Source organism: Leishmania panamensis (assembly GCF_000755165.1).
Source record: "Leishmania panamensis strain MHOM/PA/94/PSC-1 chromosome 31 sequence".
Classification (NCBI taxonomy): Eukaryota; Euglenozoa; class Kinetoplastea; order Trypanosomatida; family Trypanosomatidae; genus Leishmania; species Leishmania panamensis.
In genome coordinates this window covers 965,608-988,946 of record NC_025878.1, presented here as the reverse complement: position 1 = coordinate 988,946, position 23,339 = coordinate 965,608, and the positions used below count along the sequence as shown (strand labels likewise).

General features: G+C 56.4%; 2 protein-coding genes across 2 annotated transcripts, besides 2 other annotated features; both read left to right on the top strand.

Moving 5' to 3' along the window:
- Positions 1 to 767: 767 nt before the first annotated feature.
- On the top strand, positions 768 to 6,809 carry LPMP_312060 (hypothetical protein; the record flags this gene model as incomplete). Its single annotated transcript, XM_010703292.1, has 1 exon — positions 768 to 6,809. The coding sequence occupies one exon, from the start codon at positions 768 to 770 to the stop codon at positions 6,807 to 6,809; it is 6,042 nt and encodes a 2,013-aa protein (XP_010701594.1).
- Positions 6,810 to 10,367: 3,558 nt separating this feature from the next.
- Positions 10,368 to 10,898: a repeat region.
- Positions 10,899 to 13,407: 2,509 nt separating this feature from the next.
- Positions 13,408 to 14,850, top strand: LPMP_312050 (hypothetical protein; the record flags this gene model as incomplete). The annotated part of the gene is made up of 1 exon (XM_010703291.1): positions 13,408 to 14,850. The coding sequence occupies one exon, from the start codon at positions 13,408 to 13,410 to the stop codon at positions 14,848 to 14,850; it is 1,443 nt and encodes a 480-aa protein (XP_010701593.1).
- Positions 14,851 to 17,365: 2,515 nt separating this feature from the next.
- Positions 17,366 to 18,516: a repeat region.
- The last annotated feature ends 4,823 nt before the right edge of the window (positions 18,517 to 23,339 follow it).

Genomic DNA, 23,339 nt, shown 5'->3' with positions numbered 1-23,339 from the left:
GATTTTCTGCCCCTCCACGTGCCGCCACCGCTCCCTCTACCTATGCAACTCTGCCTGTTACCGTCCTGCATCTCTTCCCTGTGTGCTGATCAGCAAACTTTACTGTTGTGTGGTCAATGACATTGGCGAAAGTGTACGACGACATCACCGCCTATGACGAAGCAACTCACCGCTCGTCGTCCTTTCTTGTGTACCTCCTCGCACTACACATTCCCCACCACATATGTTATTCGACTGAGTATCAGCCACCAGTCCGTCGCCTCTTCTGGAACTCCGGTGTCGGTCGACAGCACAAGCCTGGCGACATTCATACGCCTATATAGAGCCCTCTTTCCCGCCTACATCCCCTTAGAATTCTCCTCGTTGGTGTGTGTGTGTCTTTGTTTTCCATCTTGGGCCCTTGTCTTATCGGCTCTCTCTCTCTTTGGTTTGCTGGTCTTCTTTGCGTCCTTATTTTGATTGTTCCCCTCCCCTCCCCGCCCTCCCCTATTCGCCAATCAATCCCTTCCCTTGGATTCAGTTGTAGCTTCTCGTCTCTGTCTCTCCCACACCTTCCCCTCCCCCCTCCCTGCCAGCCCATTGCACTCTTGATCGTAACTTCCTCTTTTCCTCCAACATAGTCTCTCCCTTGAAGTAATTGGCCTTCTCTTCATTTTCCTTGCCGATTCCTGCCTCTCCGCAGCGTGCTTCGCTCCTTCAGCTGTTGCCCTCGCTGCTCTCTTTCCCGGCAGTAGAGAAGAAACCCTCTTTGTGGTAATTCCTACACCATGTCCTCCGCCGCCCGCCAAGCGCACCCAGTCGATGTCGCAGCGTCGGAAGGAGCGACATCATTTCTGCGAGCCAAGAACCTCCCCGAGGCGATCTCGCTCACCAACACGCCCGGCAAAGTGTGTAGTTCGGCAGCCAGCGCAGCAGAAGACGCGAGCGCACGTTCGTGTGCCTCTGGAGTCTCCCTTATGTCGCCGTCCCGCATATCCTCCGAAGTGTACACATCGAGCCACCACACCGAAAGTCGTCAGCGCAGCTCCTCAAGCGAGGCGCAGGCAGGCGTTATGCCTGAGGCACTGCATGAGATGGGCATCATCGGCAGCGCGCGGAACGGAAAGGACCTCCCGGCCACTCTCCATACACCGACGACAAAGCTGAAAGCCCAGAAGCACGGAAAGCCACTAGCGGTGAAACTGCACCCGCCTCCCTCTGCTGCCGTGGAACGGCCGACCCTGCCGCCCTCATCGCATACGCCTGAGAAAGTGCAGCCAACCTTTTCATCCTTCAATCCACTCCGCAAGGACTCTGCTCAACCGTTGTCAGACTTGTTCTCCCTGCAGATCCCGAGCAGCCACACGCAGAAGAGCAAGACCTTGTCGAGCGAGCAATTACCTCCCACCCACCCGAAAATTACCGGTGCGCCGAAAGTGCCACAGAATCTTGACCAGCGCGGCATGAGCTCCGTTGCATGCTCGAATGTCCACCTGTCTGTGCTGGCTGATCTCTTGGAGAAGAAGGTGTTCTCCGAGGAAGATGTGCTGCTGGAGCTGGAGGCTATCCGAAAGCGCTCACTACTCACCTCGACCCCTTTCAACAGGCGCCTGCTCCCCATCCTCGCTTGGTACCTGCTCCGCGACAAGTTTGGTGAGGAGGCAGCCACCCGGTATGTGTTTCTGCTGACATCCCCGGCCGGCGTGCCACGGTCCGACGGAGCGGTGAACACGACGCTCACCATCGCCTCCTTCTTGCCTCGCGTGAACACAATCCGGCGTGTGCGGCGGGAGGCAAAGGAGAGTAACCGTAAGAAACCGATGCACCACTACGCCATCGCACCCCCGGCATGCCCGACAGAAACAGCGAAGCTGTGCGACGTCAAAGGGGCGCATCATCAGCGGCAACATCTGCGGCGGGTGCCAGCCTTTGACGCCCTCGAGGACGCGTCCGACATTCCGACGGCATGCCCGACGGATCGCTTTTCTTTGAAGTCCCCCATCACACGCAGCAGCCCCTGCCTGCGCAGCGTATCTCCGTTGCAGTATGGACGGCTGCGCGTGTACACCCGTGCGCACGCAGCCGTCGACCGACAGGCAGCGAAAGCAGAGGACCGCCCTGTCGTGGATGTTATTATGGACGCTGCGGACCCCCAGGCTCGAGCGAAGAACGCGTTCGAAATAGTCCAGGCGGAAGCATCGTCAGTCGTGGAGGAGCCCTCCGTCTTTCACGGCTTTGGACACCAATCACCGGCAGCTAGGGGCCCCGCAACCAAGTTGACGTCGAAGAGGCGCTCTCCCATTCCACCCGCCTCCGCACATCCTACTGGCGCTCTTGCCGAAGCAACGGCGCGCAGCCGCCACGGACTGCAGGTGCACGGAAGTCAAGGCTGCGAGATGCTCAGCGTGACACCGAGCGCGGGTGCCTTCAGCGGGATCGCCCCTGCAACGGACACCGAGGAAGGTCTGAGCCTGTTCTACCGAGAGCGTGCCGAGGGAGTCGGCCAGGAATGTATGCCCTCTGCCTCGGTATTTTGGCAAGCCATCACCCCACCCCACACATCTGCTGGAGGCAAGGCATCGGGTCGCCGATGCCTACCAGCTAAGCATTCGCAGCATAGGCACCTCGATCGCAGTGCCAGCCCGGCGGACGTGATGGGTGCCGTCACGCCGTGCCTGTCGAGCATCCTTGCGGTAAGGGACTACGACGCAAGTGCGCAGCAAAGCGGACTTGCTAGTGAAACCGTCAACGCCCCAGATCTCTCTACAATGACAAGTGCTACAACAAGCTCTCATAGCTGGGTAGAGTACTCGCATGGTGTGGCTGGTGACCGCAAGTACTACAATGCCGAGCTCGATGTAATTCTCGAAGACGCACCCTCACAGGCCCTCACAAGCGCCACCGCGTACTCTGCCTTGAATGACCTTCATGAGTCTCCCGTCGGTGATGACGACGCAGAACACGCCGCCGGCACGGCTCACTGCCCAGCAATATCCTCCCCACTTCAGGGCCGTAGCGTGGCTGAAGCCTCGCCGCCGTGCGCCCCTGAAGTAACCGACACGTCCAGGTATCAACGAGAGCAGCAGTCGTACTCCTACATGAACGGCGCGGAGAATTCGATGAGTCGCACAGTTAAGGCCACAGAGCACTACTCGATGTTGCTGAACACCTCTACAGCAGCGCACAGGCCAGCCTGCCTCCTGTGCAGCCGCAGTGCCGAGGTGCGGGAAAATAGCAACACCAAGCTTCCCGGTATGGCGCAGGCCTTTCAGCCAGAAAGTACCATCGAGAAGAAGCACAGCTACAGTAGTCTCCTGGAGAGCCACATCGACACGGTGGCGAAAAGCAGCACCGAGCGGATCGCCACAGAGAGAAGGGACAGTGACTCGCATACAGTCGCAGAGTACAGTGCGTTTATTTGTGCAGAGGCGTCGGCGATGGAGCCATCTACAAGCGGTGCTGTGCAGTCGCAAGCCATCAAAACAAGCGAAACGTGGCGTAGTGACACGTCTGCCACGACTGCCGCAGCCGTCAGCATTGTTGACCCATCCGCAAACATGGTGCATTCTACGCAGCAGAGCACGTGTGGAATTCTTAACACGCCTACCACTTCAAGAAGTCGGATGCCATGCAGCGACCTCCACAGCTCGCGACGCGTGGAGAGGAAGGCACAGTTATGTGGTCGCCCAGCAACCGAGAGTTCTCTTGACGACACACCGGTATACAGCATATCTTTCAGCCGCACCAACACGCACCACTCGTCACCCTCCACAAGAATCAACGGGTCCTCGTACGCTGCATCCGCACCAGGAGGCGAGTCTGGCTTTGGAAACCTCCTCCGTACTAACGTCGAAGCCTCAGCACTGGGTAGTGGTGATGATCTGCGAGGTTCTTTGGCTGAATCATTCCCTTCCATCGCCTTCCCCGGCGCATCCGTCCACCAGAACAGTGTTCTACCTGGTGGCACCAGCACCAATGCAGAGGGCAGCTGTGCTTACCAAAACATACGCTGTTCAAACTTTATCCAGCATTCGGCGAATCAGCATGGACAGCGCAAGACTCATCTTCGAACCTCCGCATCACTGCCACCAACCGCCAGCGCCACAACCTTGCTGAGAGAATCCCCCGATCACCGTCCCTCCTCTAGTGACGCTAACGTGAGGCGCAGCTTATCAGATGCGCTTGCAGCTCCTTTCGGAGACTCGTTCTCAATGCACAACCTAACAGCTAAAGCCAATGACACATCACAAACAATCCACAGCCACCACCCTCCTCCGACGCACAGTACAACTGCCCCGGCTATGGAGAATTTCGGCAGCCTCGTTGAACACCACAGCGTCCACTTACGCGGTGGGTACGGCAGCGTGATGGAGGGTGACAGCGCTGTGGCACCAGACGCGAGCCTTGCGTTGCGGTCGGCCGGTGGGTACGGCAGCGTGATGGAGGGTGACAGCGCTGTGGCACCAAACGCGAGCCTTGCGTCGCGGTCGGCCGGTGGGTACGGCAGCGTGATGGAGGGTGACAGCGCTGTGGCACCAAACGCGAGCCTTGCGTTGCGGTCGGCCGGTGGGTACGGCAGCGTGATGGAGGGTGACAGCGCTGTGGCACCAAACGCGAGCCTTGCGTCGCGGTCGGCCGGTGGGTACGGCAGCGTGATGGAGGGCGACAGCGCTGTGGCACCAGACGCGAGCCTTGCGTCGCGGTCGGCCGGTGGGTACGGCAGCGTGATGGAGGGCGACAGTGGTTTTCCACTTTGTAGCCAAACGGGGATCTCAGCAATTCCTTCTGCTCTTACCGCAACTATAATCGATGAAACCGCTTCGTGGATGTGCACAGCGTTGTGGCGGTGCGGCAGAGGGGATGCTGAGACTTTGAACTCTAGCATGGACCCTGCGGAGTTGACAGAGGCTCTTCAGAAACTGGGCGAAGGTCAAGGGTCCTGCGTGAAGGACAATAGCGCGTGCACGTTTGGAGAAGTAGGATGCTACTGTGACACGGAAAGGCGCCGCACCTGCACCATGGCGGCTACTACGCAAGCGCCTCGCCTTCTACAGCCAGCGCCTCCACTGGAGGCAAACTCACGAGGTCAGGCATTTGATCGTTTTGCTATGAGAAGCAGCCCAAGTGAAAAGGGGGCAGGAAGTGAGTCACGAAGCACTGCTCCTCCTGCTTCGGTACCTCTGCAGACGATGTTGAACACCGCCGTGCAGTATCAGTGCCATCAACGCACGAGCTGTGTTTCTAGCGCGGAGATACTTGGGCAAAGGAGCGGGACGCCCGTGCGCGTCGAAGGTGGGCTTACCCTCCGGGTGTTTCCATCCCCGGCACGATGTGCTGAAAAGGTCTCGACTAAGCAAGCCCCCCAACACCTGAGTGCCGCATCAAAGCTTGGAACTGCCACCGTTGCCCCAGGTAAATCAGCGTCCCCAGGTCGATGCAAGGAGAGAGATGCTAGCCACACCAAATCATTCTTGGAGAGGAACGGGTTTCGGAGTCACGTGACCATCCTGACAGACCCTCGCAGCAGCACCGATCTCTCCGTGCACAACATCCCCGATATCTGTCTTTCACGCGGTGACAAGAGCATCGAACAGCTGTGTGAGCACGAGTACCTTGACTATGAAGTCAGCGGCCACCACCGAGTCGACTTCCCTATGATAGCTCCCGTCTCCATACTACAGAACTCATTGGGGAACAGTCGCCTCCACGACACCAAGACATCAGAAGTTGCAAGACCACCGGCAGCTGCGGCGGCGCCATGTAGGGTAAAGGCTTGTGATGGCGAGACAGTTTGGGGCATGGAAACAGCTGATGACAGTGTCGCCACGGGCTGCATCTCCCCCTTTCCGCTGCCGCCTGACGCGACTGTTGTAAATCCGACCGCCGGCGCGCTCAGTGACGAGTCGCTGCGAATGCCCCGCAACATGACCACAATGCTGTTTGTTGATGCTAACCAGTCTGGTCGCCTTTCCTTCATGCAGGCAGTACACGGAGAAGCGTCCACCGCGCGTGATAGCGAGGAGGTCGACAAGCCCGAGGTTAGCCTTGGCGTGTGCGCAACGCGCAAAAACCTCCCCACATGTCTTGTCCACTCATGGCTGGACGCGAGTCACGTGATTGACAACCACCGAGCCTTTAGGCCGGATGCCTCTGCTGCGGCTGTCAGAATGAGGTTGTCGAACGCGGATCACTCAAGAAGCGTCGGAGTGTCCCACAGCGAGAACACAGAAAAGGATGTCACCGCTGTTGACGAGATGCCCATGGACAGAAGTGACGAGTCAAGTAAAAACGCAACGTCAGCGGGTAGAGAGACGGGTAAGAGCGGGGTCTTGGTGAGCCCCTCCACCGACCCGACGAACACTCAGCCTGCAGCGAACATGCCGGAATGTCGTTTTGCTCACCGCCCTTCCCTGCACCCATACAGCTGCACCGGTGACGATCACAACTCCTCAGTGCGCCGAGAGCAGCGCCCGCGACGCCACACGATCCTTGACGTACCTGGCGTCCCCTATGTCGCTTCGCCAGACATCTCGCTGCACACTGACATGCGGGAAGCGCAGCGGAAGGAAAAAGAGCGCGAACTGTTTGCCATGCGTTGGGCGCAGCGAGGACTGATGTGGCAGCGGCAGGAGAACGAGGCACAGCGATACGAAGAGTATCAAGCCCGCTTTGGTGCGGGAGAGAGAGTGTCTGGATGCCCTAGAATGAAGAAACTAAGTTTACAAGGTGCACCTATTCTGCAACGGCCCGGCCCGTTGAACGACCCGAGGTCACCCATGCCCATGCGCCCACGCTCCCTCGGATACTCTCCGCAGGGGCGGCACAACTAACGTGCGGCTTGCGCGGAAAATTGTCCATTCCTTCTTTCAGAGTGAATGGGTGAGTGAGATTCCTTTACACGTTCGTTTCTCTGCGTTGTGCGTGTGTGTGTGTGTGTGTGTGGAGGGGGTAGGGGGTCGCTGCTTGCAAGTGAAATAACGGGTATTTCGCTCGTCTCATTCGTGGTCTATAGGCTCAGCGAAAGAGAGAAATTCCCCGGAGCCTACAGCCCTCTCACAGGTGCGCATGCGGCTGTCTCTCCATGAGTTACTGTGCGTCCCCCTTCTCTTCCTCCTCTCCATACATCCCCAGTGAGCTGAATACAGATTTTATGCGGGACTCTCCCGGTGGCACTGGACGGTGGCTGCCAAGCAGTGCAGTGCTCGCAGTTCGTTGCTCAGCCTCTATCGCATGACGCATTTTCGTTGTTGTTATTTTTTTGGTTGTTTTCTTCGTCGGAATAGACAACCGTTCGGTTTTCTTTTTCGCTTTTATGTTGTTCCTCGCCCCCCCCCTCCACCCCTCACCCCACTTCTCTTCCACTCAACAAGACACATATCTGCCCTGCTCCCAAGCCTTCTCTCTTTGGGAGCCTGCCGTCAACCCGCGGGTGGGCACCGCATAGAACTACCTTACACCATAACTGCAGCTACATTACGCATTTCCCTCTCCCCTTCTTCGCTCTCTTTTCATCACTTTTCCTTGCACAGTGCACCGCCTCCCTGCTGCCTCGACTTTTCGTCAGCGGATTGTCGAGAAGCACAAAGAGGAGCGACCACACAGAACACCCACGGGCTTCGCACACCACCACGCGAAGTCCCCCTGTTCCCACCCTTACTCTTTTTCAGGTTGTTTACTCTCCTCCTCCTCCTCCACCCCACACACACACGCACACGCACACATGTTGTGTTTGTGTGCTTTCGACTGTTGATAGATTCGCTTGTTAAAATGCTTTCATAGGCTCGATCGCTCGCCTTCTGGTGTTCGACCCATGTCTTCTTTAATACAGTGGGAAGCCAAACATGCCCTACCGCAAGATGCAGGACACCTGCTGATGTGCGGTGCCCAGTGCATGGTGCTCTCTGCGCCACCAATCATGTAGTGGCGTGGCCTTCTAGATCTGGTGAAGGGCAAAGACAGTCGTTGAGAAGTGTAGCCAGCTCTCTTTTCAGGACTTCTACATACTGTGCACCAACTGTCACTATTCGACTCATCACCCTTCCCCTCCCCCTTTGTTCAGTGTCGCACACCCAGTCACGGCGGGTGCAATTTACCTCACTTGTCTTCTCCCACTCTCTCGTAGCTCGCGTCTTGAAGTGTTAATACTCCATCATCACCCATCTCTCAGTTACGTAGTGCTCGACTTCGTGTACGCACATCTTTGTTCTCCCTGCACTAAGCCCGATGGGGCGTCTCTGCGTCCCAGCGGACTTCTGACGCCGTAGTCACCCTCGTATCTGCGTGCTCCATTACTCTATCCGCTTCAACAGATGTGAGTACTCACGCGTCAAATATGTTCCACATAGTGAACGCTCTCCGGAAGATGTCAACAGGAACGACAGAGGATCTCGTATCTATGTCAGCGCACCACTTCATGGCACTGCTACGGGCACCCCGACCTTGCACCACGCCCTATGCTGGACGTCCTACCAGTCCGTCAATCACTCCGCACCGCTTTCTTCTTTGGACGAGTGACGCCCCCACTGGCAAGCTTTCCAGAATACCGCAAGGCATCACAGGTAGAAGCACGCATTGTCGTCGGGCTCTGTGCTAAGACGGACAGCGCAAGAGCCAGTAAAGCGGGTAGGACGAGTAAAGTTGCACGATTACATTCCATCAAAGTGGTGTGCCTTTTCTCGCGTCTGCCGGCACCACTTCACCCCTCCCTCCCCCCGCCGGGTCGCTGTGGGTGGTTTGTGACCGCTTGCTGTCTAGCAACCTACTTGAGCTCAGTGGCAGCACCACCATCGCAGACACCCACCCCATCGCCAATAGTCTCCGGACGATCGCCGTGGCACATGCAGACAAGTCTGTCGGTTATGTTAACTTCAAAGGCATAGACGCGCCAACTGCCAGTAGTATGTGAACATGAACCCGTTTGCCTATTCCTCCGTACTGTGTGCCTCAGCCCTCGACAGCAGTGATGCCCCGGTCACCCAGTGCATCTTTGGAGGACCTCCCACTGCAGGTGAACGCCGCTCTGCACGAGAGCTCCATGCCTTGCACATTCAGCAACTCCTCCGTAGAACGTGATCGAGCTCCCGAGGACGTCTTCGATGGTGCTTGATTCAGCTTTTTCGGACTGCTTGAGAACGCCGGTGGCGCTGAGGAGTGTTACGACACCAGCGCCGTCGGTGAAACAGCAGAGCCAGCAGCAAAAGGTGGGCCACCACCTCCCCTCGCCCACCGCAGGCTATCCGACGCATATGCAACCTCAGTCACTTTCCTATGCACACCATCGACAAGAATGGCCTGGAAACATCTGGGCAGGTCCGAGTAACGGCGCCAAGATGTCATAGCCGCAGCTGGAAACCGCCAACGGCCCAAAAGTGTTTACGGGGGCAATCAAAGTCTGTGGACCTCACAGCACTAACTGGCATTTACCTGAACGACGCGCGACGGGTGAAGTCGCCGTGCTGGCGCTCCAAGGCGTTGAAGAGGAAAGCGCAGGCAACGAGTAGTCGGCATCGATGCGCCAGCTGCATTTTGTTGTTGTTGTTTGTGCGTTGTGCCGTCAGAGTTGACGGGTGTACAGTTTTGTGAGATGTGAAGGCGACGATGACGGACCCGTCCATTCCAAATGTTCAGAAAGCGAAGCCCCGCCCCGCCCCCCTCCCCTCCTCCTGAGCGCTGAGGGCCGGCGGTGGCTCCTACTGACAGCGGCGGCGCCTTCTTGTTGCTGATCCTTCGCTGGCTTTTCTTTTTCCTCTGCCCTGGGCGTTGTGAGTCACCATCGCAAGCCGTTCGGGAGAGACGCAGGCCGCGCATCCTGTGAACAGTAGCGAGAGAAGGAAGGAGGGGAAGCGGCGCACACAGGTGTGACTAGCCTTAGCGTAGGAAGATGCCGGGGATCTCAGGTTGTCTCTCGCAACTCCACTTAGAGGCCGTGAACGTGGCGCGGATTGTGAGGGACTTCGTCAATAGTCTGGCTGACCTCTGGCCTCTATGTGACTCGAGCGACGCGCCGCTTTCGCTTGTACTGTACTAACCGGTGTGCTTCTCAGTGGTCATGTTCTCCTTACTTTTTTGTTTCCTTCATGAAGGAATCGGAGAGCCGTTTCACACGTGAGAGGGGGCACGGAAACGACAGCAGCTGGGATGCGCCACGTAGAATCCGTCGCGGTAGTTTTTCTTGCTCGGGATCATCTCGAAGCACAACGAGAGCTATGCCTGAACGTCCATGAACCCTCGCCCTACCTCTCGCTTGAGTTGGCTGCCCTCTCTCTTTGCGGACGTGGGGGGCGCCGGGGCGGAATGTAACACATCGGTGTACCCTAAGTTGTCACCGAGGAAGTCAGGACCATCCTTCTCTTTTGCCCTCCACTTCTCCCCTCCCTGATGGTAAGGGGGGAGGGAAACACACCCCGGTGCGTAGTATCTCATGGTCCAGTACACCAACTCTATGTGGGGAAGCCCAAGCTGCACCCCTCCCCCTGTCAGTGCCGAACCACCTCTAGTGGTTGGTAGGGTCAGGTGCCTAAGACATGGAGAGGTCAGAGTGATGTGTCGCTACTGGTGTCGGAGGTGAGGTCCTCACCGGAGTTGCGCCAGATTGGCCTGTGACAGTGCACACGCTTGCACCAGCCATGCGATGGCCAGAGTGCCAGCGTGACTCGAGCGTGTCTCACCCTGTACTCACTGCCCATTAGTGTGGAGGGGGAGGAGGCCCTGTGCCGCACTGAGGAGGATGCGCCAGGTGGCGACCAGCAAAGCAGGCCGATGGAGTTCGAGGAAGAGGCGGTGACAAGATAACTGAGCCGGCGCATTCCGCTAACGCGTGTCTACGGCTGCTTGGCACCACGCGGTGAGCCTGCGAGGGGCCGGGGTAGAGAGTAGGGCTTGAATCCGGGCAGCACGACAGAGAAGTAAGGCGCTGAAGAACTCAAAGAAGGAAAAAAAGGGGGGAGGCATTCATCTTCTGCTATGCGTGGCCTGCCCCACCACCTCATTGCCGGGACAAGACGCCCACTTGCATTGTTGCACGTCGTTCTTCGTCAGCTGAAGATTTTTCCTGCGCTTCCCCTATTACCACCTTTACCGTCCCCCTCCCCACTCCCCCCCCCCTATTTAGTGCGGACACGCACGACCTCGCGAGTGGCACCCGTGCCTGCACCGCATCGACCTCCGCCTCTCGATGATGTCTCTGCCATTGGCCGCTCTCGTTGGGTGGCCGTTGTTTCTCCTTGGAAGGCACCCCTCCCCCTCAACCTCCCTCCCTCCTTCGCAGTTGCGGCTTCCTTCTTTGCTGCCCTCCGCTTGCCTCCTTCCCTCATGAACTCTGCTCGCTAGGCACGTTCTCGTCAGCGGAGTATGGGGACAGGGGCCTTTTCTCTCCAATTTTTCGTGTGGTCACTGCCATTGCTCTTTTCCGTACGGAGTGAGTGCAGGCAGCCGCTCACTTTGTCTTCACTCGCAGTGTCTCTTTTGATAGTGTACGAATGGTGATCAGCACTGACGTGTTGCTGTCATGGGACTCATCTCTTGCACTCGCGCTCGACGTGCTTTGTTTCCCTACAGGCTGTACTTGCCTTGCTCTCCCCTCGATATGCATGTTCCTTCCTCCTTTATCAGCCTCGCGCAGTATAATTTGTGCCATGAAGGCTCTCTAGTGTCCATCCCCTCTGCTCAGCCGAAAAAAAAATTAAAGATAAAAGAGTCACAGACAAGAAGCGAAGACGCCAACGCAGCTGCACAAGGCTTCTTCTCTACTCCGTGTCCTCGGCGTTGTTGTGTTTCCTTTGATCCGCCAAGAGACTCGGTGCTCATCGGGCAACTCTTCACTGTCGCAAACAGGTCGTGAGAGGTGGTCTCTCGGGCACCAACGCTGTGTCTACTTCACCGCACACCGCTTTTTTTCGCTCGCACTCTACTCCTGGCTTCTGGACCCTCCTTTCTCCTTCTCTTGTGCGTCATCCAGTGACTATTTATGGTGTGGAATCCCCTCCGACTATCAAAGCAGAAGATACTGGTGCGAAACAAGCACTGCTCCAATCGCCAGGCTAGCGCTTTTATACACTGAAAAGAGTCCCCTTTAGTGCATTGTGCAAGTCCCCCACTCTCTCTCGTCCATTCGTTTCATTGTGCCTCCTCCCCCCTCTTCGTTTTCTCCTCTCCAACACGGCGCCACCATCAGCGAAGAAAAAAAACCACGACTCAGCGTGTAGGCGAGCAGTGTGTTGATCAGCATAGAAGGCGTGATGACAGTACAAACTAGCATTTTTTCATTCTTCTCTGCATACCCCATTCTGCGTCTGGACTGAATCTGGAAGGCGGTGCGTGAGTGTCTCAGTATCGAAGCAGTGAGGAATGAACTGTTTTCCCTTTCCCTACCCCCCCCTCTGCACTGCTGTTGTCTTTTCGTCTCCTACCATTGCTGTCGCAGAGTACCTGTTCCCTTACCCTTGAACCCTTGTGCTTGAGTTTTCGCCCTATACATCGCCATTTATTTATGTATTCAGGTCTCTTCTGCGCCCTCGCCTCTTACGTCCTTCTCTCTCCCTGCTTGCTTTGCCTCTTCTTCACCTTTCCCCTCTGCTGCTGGACTTTTTGTTTTTCTCTTCTGAGGCAGTGACTGTGTGACTTCATTGATTACGTCTTGCACCTGCACGCGTGCGTGCTCTTTCTCTCCTTTCGTTCTTTTTGTCCCCCACCTTTCTGGTCCATGTGCCCTACCGCCCCCCCCTCCCCCTTTTTAGTGCCACTCACGTCACGAGAGAAATCGAAACGCAGAAAATCGCCGCTTTTTTTCCAGTTCGCCTCTCCTTGACGCTTTGCAGCGTTCTATCGACGTCTCCTTTTTCTTGCCTGCTGAGCTCTCTCGCTTTTTTTTCACTCTCTGGCTTTGCCTGTTCACTTATTCGTCCCTTTTCTTTTCGTGTGCGTTGAGCGCACCTGTGCTGCTCCTCCGCCTACCACACCACATCACCACCACCCTACTCCCTCCCGTCTCCTCGCCACTTCCGCAGACGAGTGCAAAGAGGAATCGCCGAAACAACCGTTGCAGCACACGTTTGCCGTGTTTCCTTTCGTTGGTCGGCCGTACTGTCTTATTTGTTTGTGTTTCGCCGTTTGCTGTCTTGCCTGCTTTGCTCACGGGGTGGCATCCCACCACCACCACCACCCTCCTCGGCACCCTTCTCGTGCACTCTCCTTCCCCCTCTTTGTTCGTACCTCGCTTGTTCGCTTCAGCTGCTCTACGGTGCGTGCCCTTTGCCAACAGGGGAGGGGGCAGACTAGTCGCTGCCGTGTTGCTCGCTTGCATGTCGCGCAACGAAAAGGCAGAAGAAGCAACGGTGGTTGCGCCGCGTGTTCTTCCCGCCGTTCACTCGGGGGACCTCCGCCGCTGCCACGCCGGTACATACTAAAAAGGAAAGACCAAACGCAAGCAAGATGGGCCTCACATGCGCACGAGAACAGGAAGCGGTTTCTCCATCAACGGGGTTGCATTCGAGCCTTGACCGCCGGCGAAGCCACGTGCGCAGTACGCAGCCCCCTTTCACATCGGGCAAATCCGCATGCCGTCACACGCTAGCCACGCGTTCCAGAGCTGACGTGTACGTTGGTCTCGACAACTCTTGTGAGGCTCTGTGCGCGGTGGAATGTGTGGACCTGCCTGCCCCACACCTGACGAGACTCCCACCTCCGCCGTCCTGTGCAGAAACACGGCCTCCAAAGCTAAACCGCTGCCACGATGAAACTGCGCAAGCAACGGCGCTCGTCGGAACGACGCCGTCGGCGCCGAGGTATCCCCTTTACCACATCCCTGACAGTGAGGACGACGATGGCTACACTGTGGTGCCTTTCAAGTCGACTTACTGCCTACAGCGCGCGACTGATGTAGAACCTGACAACTTCCGTGCAATGGTGACCCACTCCCACGCTACAGCAACAGAGCAGTCGGACACGGCAACAGCTACCTACGATCCGAAGGGTGACGACGGTACGGGAGGGAAAGACGCCACGTCACCGACGACGGTATCGCGCACGGAATTAGTGAAGGCAACGAGAATCCTTCCAAAGCAGTCTTTAGGGGAACTGCGGGGCGGCCTTTCTTCTGACGTCATATCTGACAGCACGGATGATCGAGTCTCGAGGCAAGCGGACGGTATTCACTGCACGTCGATCTTTGAATTGGAGCTCATCTTGCAGCCGGAGAGCCTCTCCGACTCGGCGTCGTATGAGTGCACCCCTTCAATATTCTCGATGACGAAGAGCACGGAAACAGACAAGTACTCCAGCACCGCCTTCGCTAGCCAGAGGTCGCTGTCACGGCGTCACACCTTTGGTATTCTTATGCCAACAGGCCACAGCCAGGTAGTCGAGCACACGGAAGACGGCGGCGCCTGGGAGCCGCAGTTCCTTTCTTCTGGGGTTAGCGCTGATGAGCGTCAGTCCTGTCGGAAGCAGAGTAGTGCCATGGTAGTTGCGAATATCGGGGATAAGGGGGAGCAGAGCAGCGCCTTCGGTGTACGCGGCCACCGCCGCCACCATGACGGCCGCCGTTTCGACAGGCACCGCCACAGGGTGAGAGGGGAGACCGCGGTTCTGCCACGCGACTCAACACGCTCTCGATCGAAGGTCGGCAGGCCGTGGCCGCAGCCCATTATGGAGGGACCTAAAAGCAACCTATCACGCAGTCGGTCGTTTAACGTGGAGGAAACGCTAGGGTGCTCGGCGCTCAGTGCTCGCTTTGTGCCCTCCCCCGACTGGCAGCGTGTCGACATGATTGAGGAGGAGCAGCGGCGACTGGCACAGGTCCTCAAGGTCCATCAGAACCGTCTTGCGAAGTGGCAGCGCATGCAAGTGGCACACTGGAAAACCGTCAGCTCTTGAAAAGAGATTAGCGCAGCAAGCGCATTGGAGTTCACTCACGCTTCACTCGCACGTCGGCTAGCTAAGGAGGAAAGCGCGGTGCTCTCTTTTCATTGACGAGCTCAAAGGCCGTCCGGGCCAGTTGTTGCGCATTGACAAGAAGGGGGTGCTTTTAGATCTCGTTCCTCTTCTCACGCGGCGAAAGGAGACCTTCGATATGTTACCCTGACGCCTAATCAGTGCTGCTTCGGTCAGCCTTCCTCCCGTCTCTCCCTCTCTCTCGCATGCGTTTTCGCGTCCTTCTTTTTGCTTGTTTCTCCCGTTTCCTCGCGTTCACTGGGAGCGGAGGAGTCATCAAATGCTCAGGCCCTCTGCGCGTGCGCGTGGGTGGGGGGCGGGGGGAGTGCGTATTTCAGTCCTCTTCGTTACCCACCTGCTCCTCCGCCCCACCCCCACACCCCTCTGCTCTCGTCTCTCCCTGTTCTCTCCGTTGGTGTTGTCGCCTTTTTTTATTATTTCTTCCCATGAGGCTTACGATGCTCCCCTACCTTCCGTCTTCACTGTTCTCACGCGCGCTGTCCGCACATCCAACTAGATTGGCTCTTTTCTGCATGTCCTTTAGAACTTCCTCATTCTCCTCTTCGCGTGTCCACGGTGTCGCTTCGCATTACACACACGTCCACAAGCCATCGCGGGGACGTGGGTGTAATGCCGTTGTCTCACCCACGTGCCTTCTTTCGTTTCTTATGTCAGTGTGGTCACGCCTATCAACACGATGGGCCCCCCTCCCCCTTCTGCCCTACGACACGCAGCTCTACCATGGTGGCCCGACTGAGCATTGCAATGGTATGTTCGAGGTGATGCCCCCACGAGGTCCATGAGCACGGTAGACCCTTTGGACGCCTGCATCTCTGCTGTGCATATTTTGTGTATTGGCTGCACGGCTGTAGGTTGTGTGTTTCTCGGCTTCTCGGTTTTCCTCGGAGTTGATGTGAATACTCGCTCGCGTTCTCCTCGACTTGTAGTGGCGCTCCTACAACGTCATTCTTCCCGCCACCTCCCCCTTTTGCCGCCTCTTTCTATGCCACGGCGGCACCCAACGTTTTCTCTCTTTTCAAATCTAATGCGCAGTGGTGTAGCGGGAGTAGAGGTTCGCCAGGGCAAACCGCCTCTGTGGCGCGGAACAAACTCCCCGTATCAATACCATCATATCAGCGACAGAGAGTGCGTCGATGTTAGCATGTCCTGCATACCTCTCAGACGCGCCTGGAGACCCTTCACCAATACTCATCAGGAACAAAAATAAACAGAGGTATGTGCAAGCATGTTAGTGTCGTGTGTGATGCATTTTCTTCGCACTCTCGAAAGTGATGGAACACCTACTGAATTGGAAACGAGGCCACTCTATAATGGCTGACTACATCCACGCTTTGTGTTGTTCGCGGTTTCTCTGTTGTATTCCCCTGTATTGCGCACGCTCTGTCTCACGCGTCCACATTCGCTGCGAGTAAAAAGGAGCCCTTCTTTCCTCCTGCCCCTCTCACGCTTTCTGGCCCCTCGTCCTCTTTGTCTGTACGTGTGTGTGTGGGGGGGGGGGCTTCCTACTTACCTCACCAGAGAGTGCAGGCTCCTCACATCTTGAGCTCTCTTCGCTTTTCACTCCGTTTTGCATGTGCCATCCACCCACCCCGCCCCTTCCTTCCCAACCGCGATGTTCTCAGCTCTGCTTTGTTTTCTTTTTTTTTTTCACATTTGACTCTCTCCTACAACCGCAGGGGCGTTTCTCTTCCTTTTGGCAGTCAGCGTACAACCGAGAGGTAAAGTGCGGCGCTGGACAAACACGCTGTATCAGCTCTCCGTGCTACCCTTGGAAGGACTTTCCACAGAGAGACTGAAACAGACGCACAGTCACACTGATAGTTCTAGTTCTGCGGTGCTGCGTCGCCTCTGCCGCCGTGTCGCAGAGTGGCTTAAGGAAGTGTGACACCCGGCTGTGTGCATGTGAGGCCTCCAGCCAGCGTTCCTCTAGCCTGGGTCTTCTTGTCTTCTTCGTTGTTAAATGGAAGAGGTGTGTGTGTGTGTGGGTGTGTGTTTCTCTCTGAGCGTGCCGTTGCGCTTTCGCTTCCTCTCCCTCCCACGTCCCCCTTTTTTTTTCAGCTTTCGTGTCCCTTCCTGCTCTACACCTCCTCATCACTGGGCGTTTTCTCTCGCGCACGCCTGCCCGTTACCTCCGCGACCCCACAGCCAGCGTCTGTGCGCTTTTCTGTTCGTGACTCGCTCTGAACGTTGTCAGTACCGCACACTGTCTGTTCAGGTATCGCAACTGGACAGGACCTAACAAGGACAACAGCGCGTAAATGGGGGTGATGTCTGTGCCCCTGCCGAGTCTCCAATCCCGACGCGTCTCAGCAGCGGAGGAACAGAATAATTGAAGTGTAGTCGGTGATCCCGTACTTTCCGATCCCTCTCTGTTCTTTCTCTGTTTGTTTCGCCGACCTTTGAAGAAACCCTCGACTTGCCAGGGTGTGGGCAGCCTGCTCGCACAAATGGAGTCCATCAACGCATCTCCTCAGCTCTTGCACTATGCCACTGATTGAATCAAAGCCACTCTACAGCGCCACCGCGTGCTGGTGCGGTGTAGCAAACACTTCAGGGTGGCCCTTGAGCACTTTCACGCCAAGGCAGCAACAGAGACCGCATAGCACTGCTGCGCCACACCCGCCTGTGCCTCTCCGTGACCTATGCGAGGAGGCTCTAGTACACACTGAGCGCGGGGGGTGCACAGACCGAATCACTGGGTGGTCACAACGCCCCTCGGAGACTTTCACAAGGGGATGCAGGCATCGGTCTCTTCAGAGTACCGCACGCCCACCCCTCCCCTATGCACAGCGGTCGCGTGTACGGCAACGTACCACCCGCTGGCTGGGAACGAGGCCGACTCTCCAGACGAAGAAAGATTAGCGCCACGCATCCAACATCGCTCCCGCTTTGCAAAGACTCCTTACTCGCTGTGGGCAGATGGTGCGGCGCAGGCAGTCGTCAAGCCAGCAGCGGCTGCGGTGCTATCTAGGTGTAATGAACTCATAGGCACCGCGGCAAGAGGCAGCAGCCCCCTTGCATGCAGCTCTCGCGCTGAGTGTGAAGCGTTAGGGCTGGGTCCTGACGTGGTGCGAAGTCGACCCGCTCAGCTAGGACACAGGAAGGCAAGTGTGTGTGTGTGTGTTGCTACGGCCTCGCTCTCCCTCGTCGTGGCGCTCAGCACGGGCGCTACAACGGTGGTAGATGGCATACTGCGATGCATTGGGGCGCTACTGCTGGCGCAGCGAGCCCGCCGCGTGCGCCTCTTGTTTGAGCCCGTCTCTGGCCATTGCGAGTAGGGGAAACGGCGGGAAAGCTGACAAGCTTTTAAAATCGGCAGTGCCCGCAGAGGTGACGCGAATCGAATGGATAGTGGACCTCGTCACTGGTCGCACACGGCAGGTCGGCATCCCCTGTTACCTGCACGGCAGACGCCGCCGCCCCCGAGCAAGACCGATGGCGCCGCGTGCGTGCAAAGAAGGGATGAGGGGGGACGGGAAATGCCTCTATGACGCGTGGCCCCTGATTGTCGACGGTAGGGACGGCTCGCCCCAGGCGAGCAGGGTTTTGGCCGTGGTGCCGGATCTGTAGGCGGGGAAGGGGTGGTGGGGTGCGCCCGTCAACGCACATGTACGTGGGGGGCTGAACACGCTGGATGGATCTTCTAACTTTCGTATGTTTACGCAGTGAAGACTGTCATTTTTCGCTGTGCTGAGTTGCCCTATTTTCTTCACGCTTTTTTTTAAAGTGGGGGTCGTGCAGCGGTGCTGAGAAGCGCAGGCTACGTTTGGTGTCTTTTCGTGTCTCCCTAAGTGATATTGCGAGAATGGTCAGCTGAGACGTGCTACAGGTGTTTAAGGACATGCCGAAGTGGCTTCGCCATGATGCATTCTGCATTGCCTACCGTAGTCGGCTACTCCGGCTCTTGTATGCTCTGTGTTTTTCATCTTTGCTGCCATTATCACGCCTCTTCTTCTCCCTTATACATGGCAGTGTTATTCATTGGTCTACGTGCCGTGCGTGGATATACTTAGCCTGAATCATTGTGCGTGAGAAGCGTTTTAGTTGCAGAGTTGGTCTTCACTTCCTGCAGAGTCTCTTAGCCTTCATAGAGAAGCGACCAACGCTTACCAAGTTCTCCATACTGTATGTGTCTTCCTTCTCGAGACTGTTTCTCTCTCCCCTTCTCGCTCCCTGTCCACTTACACCCACCTTCGCTGTCGATCTGCGCGAGGAGTTCCTTTCTTTTTCTCCTTGTTTCCATGACGTGGACGTTTTGAACTCAGCCTTTCTCATCTTTCTCTGAGCATCTCTGTATCAGCTACTTTCGCTGTGCCCGTGCCTCTCTCATCTGATACACCCCCTCCTCCCTCCCATTGTCTGTTGTCTGTGCTCACCCTACAGCTGCCAGCAATTCTACGCCGTAGGCTGAGTTTGTCTCCCACGTGTGCGCCGTTTCCGCACTCGAGGCTCACACTGCATCGAGGAGTGTGTCTGCGCTGTTCTGCTTCGGAGGCTGCAGAGCTACGATCAAGCAGGTGCTCGCGCTCTGTATGTCCTGCAATTTGCACTGCTCCCCCTCCTCCAAAAAAAAAATAATAAAACGCCGTGCCTCGGTGTTGCTTTCGGCGGCGGCTGCTCAGCTCAGCTCGCGTGACGCTCCCTTTTGAATGGCATTAGCCCGTGTTGTTTTGCTTTTTGGTCAGGTTTGTAGCTTCACTCGCTTGCTGATAAAGTTTTGTGCCCTTCCACTCACAGCTGGCTAGTGAGCTTCCAGCGAGAGGTACGCTAAGTGTTGGCTTTTATATCCCTGATACCGCGTGCTATGATCGTATTCGCTGCCCACTGTCTCACCCCTTCTCCTTTTTTTAGAGGCCGCCAAGCTGCTTACCACGTGTTTCTCCCTCTCTCTGCCAGTGCTTGCATCGCTCCCATGACGTACGACAAGGCACCCTCTGCGTCCTCTTGTGCACTCGCTGCTTTGTATTGGAGACATCCTCACTCCCGCCCTGTCCTGCGTGCTGTCGGGCTCTTTTTTCCTTGTAAGCCGCAGTCCCTGCAAACGGGTTGAGGAAGGTAACGGTGGACAGAAGTCGCCAGCAGGGTGGAGACTACGCACGTGTTATTTTCACTGCGTAATCGGCTTTTGCCTGTGTAATGTGCGCACTAAGCCGCAGTGCCATGAGTCCCATGAGCGGTCCTCCATCCCTTTCTTGGGCACCTGGCGTGGCAGCTCTGTTGACGCGTCGATTATGCTGTTGATTGAGGGTTTCTGCACCTTTGGAATCTGACACCTCGACTGAGTTCTCAGCCTCTCTAGCGCTTACCTCGAATGTGTACCATTCGTTTCTTTCTGCCTTGCATCCGGGTGCACAGGTGTGATGCCGCCTGTGCTCTCCCGCCCCCCCCTCAACGCCGCCTAACTCGTGTAGGCAAGACTGTCATCTGCGAAGCCTCGAGCCCTACTCCTCTTTGGCAAGAGCCCTGTTGTGTGGGTCTGTCTATGTGCATGCCCCCCCACCCTCTGCCAACCACCTTCCTCTCCTCTATGTGTGTCTCTTGCTCTGTGTGTATGTGTGTGTAGAGGTGTGGGTGTTGTCGCCTCTTACTCTCCTCACGATTTCTCTTCTCTTTCGTTTCCCTACCACCTCCCTACGTTGTGCCGCCGCCTCCTCCTCCTCCTCAAACTCACAGGCAACGGTGTGGAAAGTGGCCAGCTGTAGTGCAGTCAATGCCCGTATGTGTTTGCCGCAAACTAAAACAAAACGCTCAGCAATCCTCTTGCCACGAGAAGCGCACGGGTGCCCCTCCCCCCTCGTTCCCCTCGAGTTGCGCCCCTCCCCCCCTCTTATGAGCGAAGAGAGACAAGCCCTACGATGCCCTATACAAATTCTCTCCTGGAACTACCGCACTCCACTTCGATTGGCCTTCTATAAAAAAAGCCCCGAAAAAATGCCTTGTGCTGCTGTCTCACAGACCCTCTCGGATTTGCATCGACTCCGCCTACTCTTTCGCTCTATTTTTTTCATAGACTACGGCTCTTGCCAAGTGTGCAGCTGCGCGCATGATGACTGCCCCGCCTGCCCCATTTCCTCGCTCGCTCGCTCCCTGATACACAGCTCATCACATCGACATCTACCGAACAGTGGACTCCAGAGCGGCACACAGTTCACTTGGCAGAAGAATACACTTTTCAATTGAGCCTGCTATCCATGTTAGTTTTGCATTGTCTTGCTCTCGAAGTGGGCAGCGAAGCGCTCCTCCATCGCTCCATCTCTGAGAGTGTTGCTCGTCTCCCTCTCAGTTCCACTATCGCTTTATGTACTCGCTTTCTCTTCGGATCTCTTGTTGCGCTTTGTGCCCCTCTGCGCGCTCATCTCTGTTACTCTCCCCTGCCTCTTTTAGCTTGTTTTGGCTTCGCGCAAGACGGGGTAACGTGCATTCGTCTCCTCAGGAGGGTTTCAGAGTCACCCTGACACGAGGGCGATTCTGCACAGCAGAGGAAAGCTCTCCATGAGCACCTGGGCATGTAGTGCATCGGCCCAGGCGCTGTCGAGTTGCGCGACTGCAAGTCGTGACGAACATAATGTCCACAGCACCACGCCTCGCTGCCTAGCATGGGTTCATTGACATGGACTCTCAGTTCTGCTGATTCAGTCGGAGTGACAGGCACATCCACAACGACCGCGCACCACATCCCCCTAGTCAGCCACAACGCCTTTGACAGTCAAACTGAATGGCAGCTGAGTTGTTCCAAGATCGTGGCAAACAACGCCATGTGCGTTGAGAGGCTGCGAAGGGGGGCGCTCTCGAACTCTGAGCGAGCTGAAGAAGCTACGTAATGGACGGCGCTGGATTCATAAAAGACGAAAGGGAAGTTGACTAAGCACCCCCTAGATAGTTTGTGACGTGGGTAGAGCCGTGAAATGTTTTTGGTCGTGAAGGAGGGTTTGTTGCTTTGGCCCTCTCGGACGGCCGAAACAGCTGCTTCTTGCCTTTTCGTTTCTTCTTTGCATGTGGGCGCGTGAGCGCGGTCACATTCGGCGCTTGTAGCTCAAAGCGCTCCGGCTTGGTGGTCTCCGCGGCATCGTAGTTGTACGAAAGGGGGGAGAAGTCGGCTACACAGTCGCAGAATATATATATATATATATATATATATATATCGAACAAGTACGGCTTCGCACCAACGCGTCCTGGCGAATCAAACGGCCTGACTGTCAGAAAATGCAGCAGCCCAGACTGCAGTATGCGGACAACGGAAACACACTAGGCGTTCACCTCAACCGTAAAGAGTATTGCACCATCTACCCTGTTTCTCTGAAGAGCCTATTGATGATCGTTACGCTCTGCGGCTGTTATTTGTCTGCGTTGTATCGCACCTCGCTCTCTCTCGCGCCCAGGACGGCCGCTTCATTCGCCTTGGACCCCCCCCCCGATTCACATTCCGCTGCGCCGTTGCATGTCGGAGTGCAACGGCGCAGCGGAATCAAATGCGCCTCCGTTCTTCTTCTTGTTGTTGGATCATGATCGTCTTGATCGGCTCCTTCCATTCCTCTGCTCCACCGTGATGAGAGTATCACTTGCGTAGGTGTGGAGATCGATATTAGCTGCACATTTTTTTGCTGTTGTACGCTGATTCTGCTCAGCTTAACGCTTTCGTCTTCTCGGCCTTGTATGGTCTCCCACCCCCCTCCTCCCTCCTCTTCCCCGCACCCTCCTCTTCTCCCTCGATCTGCATATCGCCCATTACTTTTTTGAGTTTGGTTGTTTACGGTCGTTTTCTGGGGTGATTCTCCGTTACCTCAACGCACTTTGTTTTGCCTTGGTTTCTGTAAAAAAGGGTGATGCGCTGGCACTCTTTCCCCCACCCCCCACCCCCTCTCTCCTTCCATCACCACCACTACCAACCCACTCGAATGCTGCAGGCCACCAAAAGGTCCTCATTGGTCAGTGCTTATTTTTCTCTCTCTCGAGTGTGTGTATATAGCTCCTCGTGCACTTGCGGTGGTATGCCTCGCTACTACGCCGCTGCGCTGTGCGTCGGGGAAGCCGTTTGTGCCTCCGTATGCGTGCGGACGTTTCTTCGCTCCTGTGTGCCTCTGCCCTTCATCTTTCCTTTTCCACTGCTGCTCCGGCGCAGTACGCCGCGATGCATCGCCCTCTCTTTTCAGCTCTCCCCTCCCTATCGCTGTACGTCCCTCATCGTTTTGCACATCATTTGGCACTCCGCATCCGCCCTCCCCTCCCTCCCCCAACACACACAAGAAAAAAAAAAAAGCAACGACGATAAGCGTAGAGACGACGCCTCTGTGTAGGTGCTGATTCGGTAGCGGACACATCAAATCATCCCGCACATCCATGCGCGGGAAGCACACACTGCAGCGTTTGAATCACCGCCCACAACCTGAACGAGTGCTTGACCACTTCCTGCG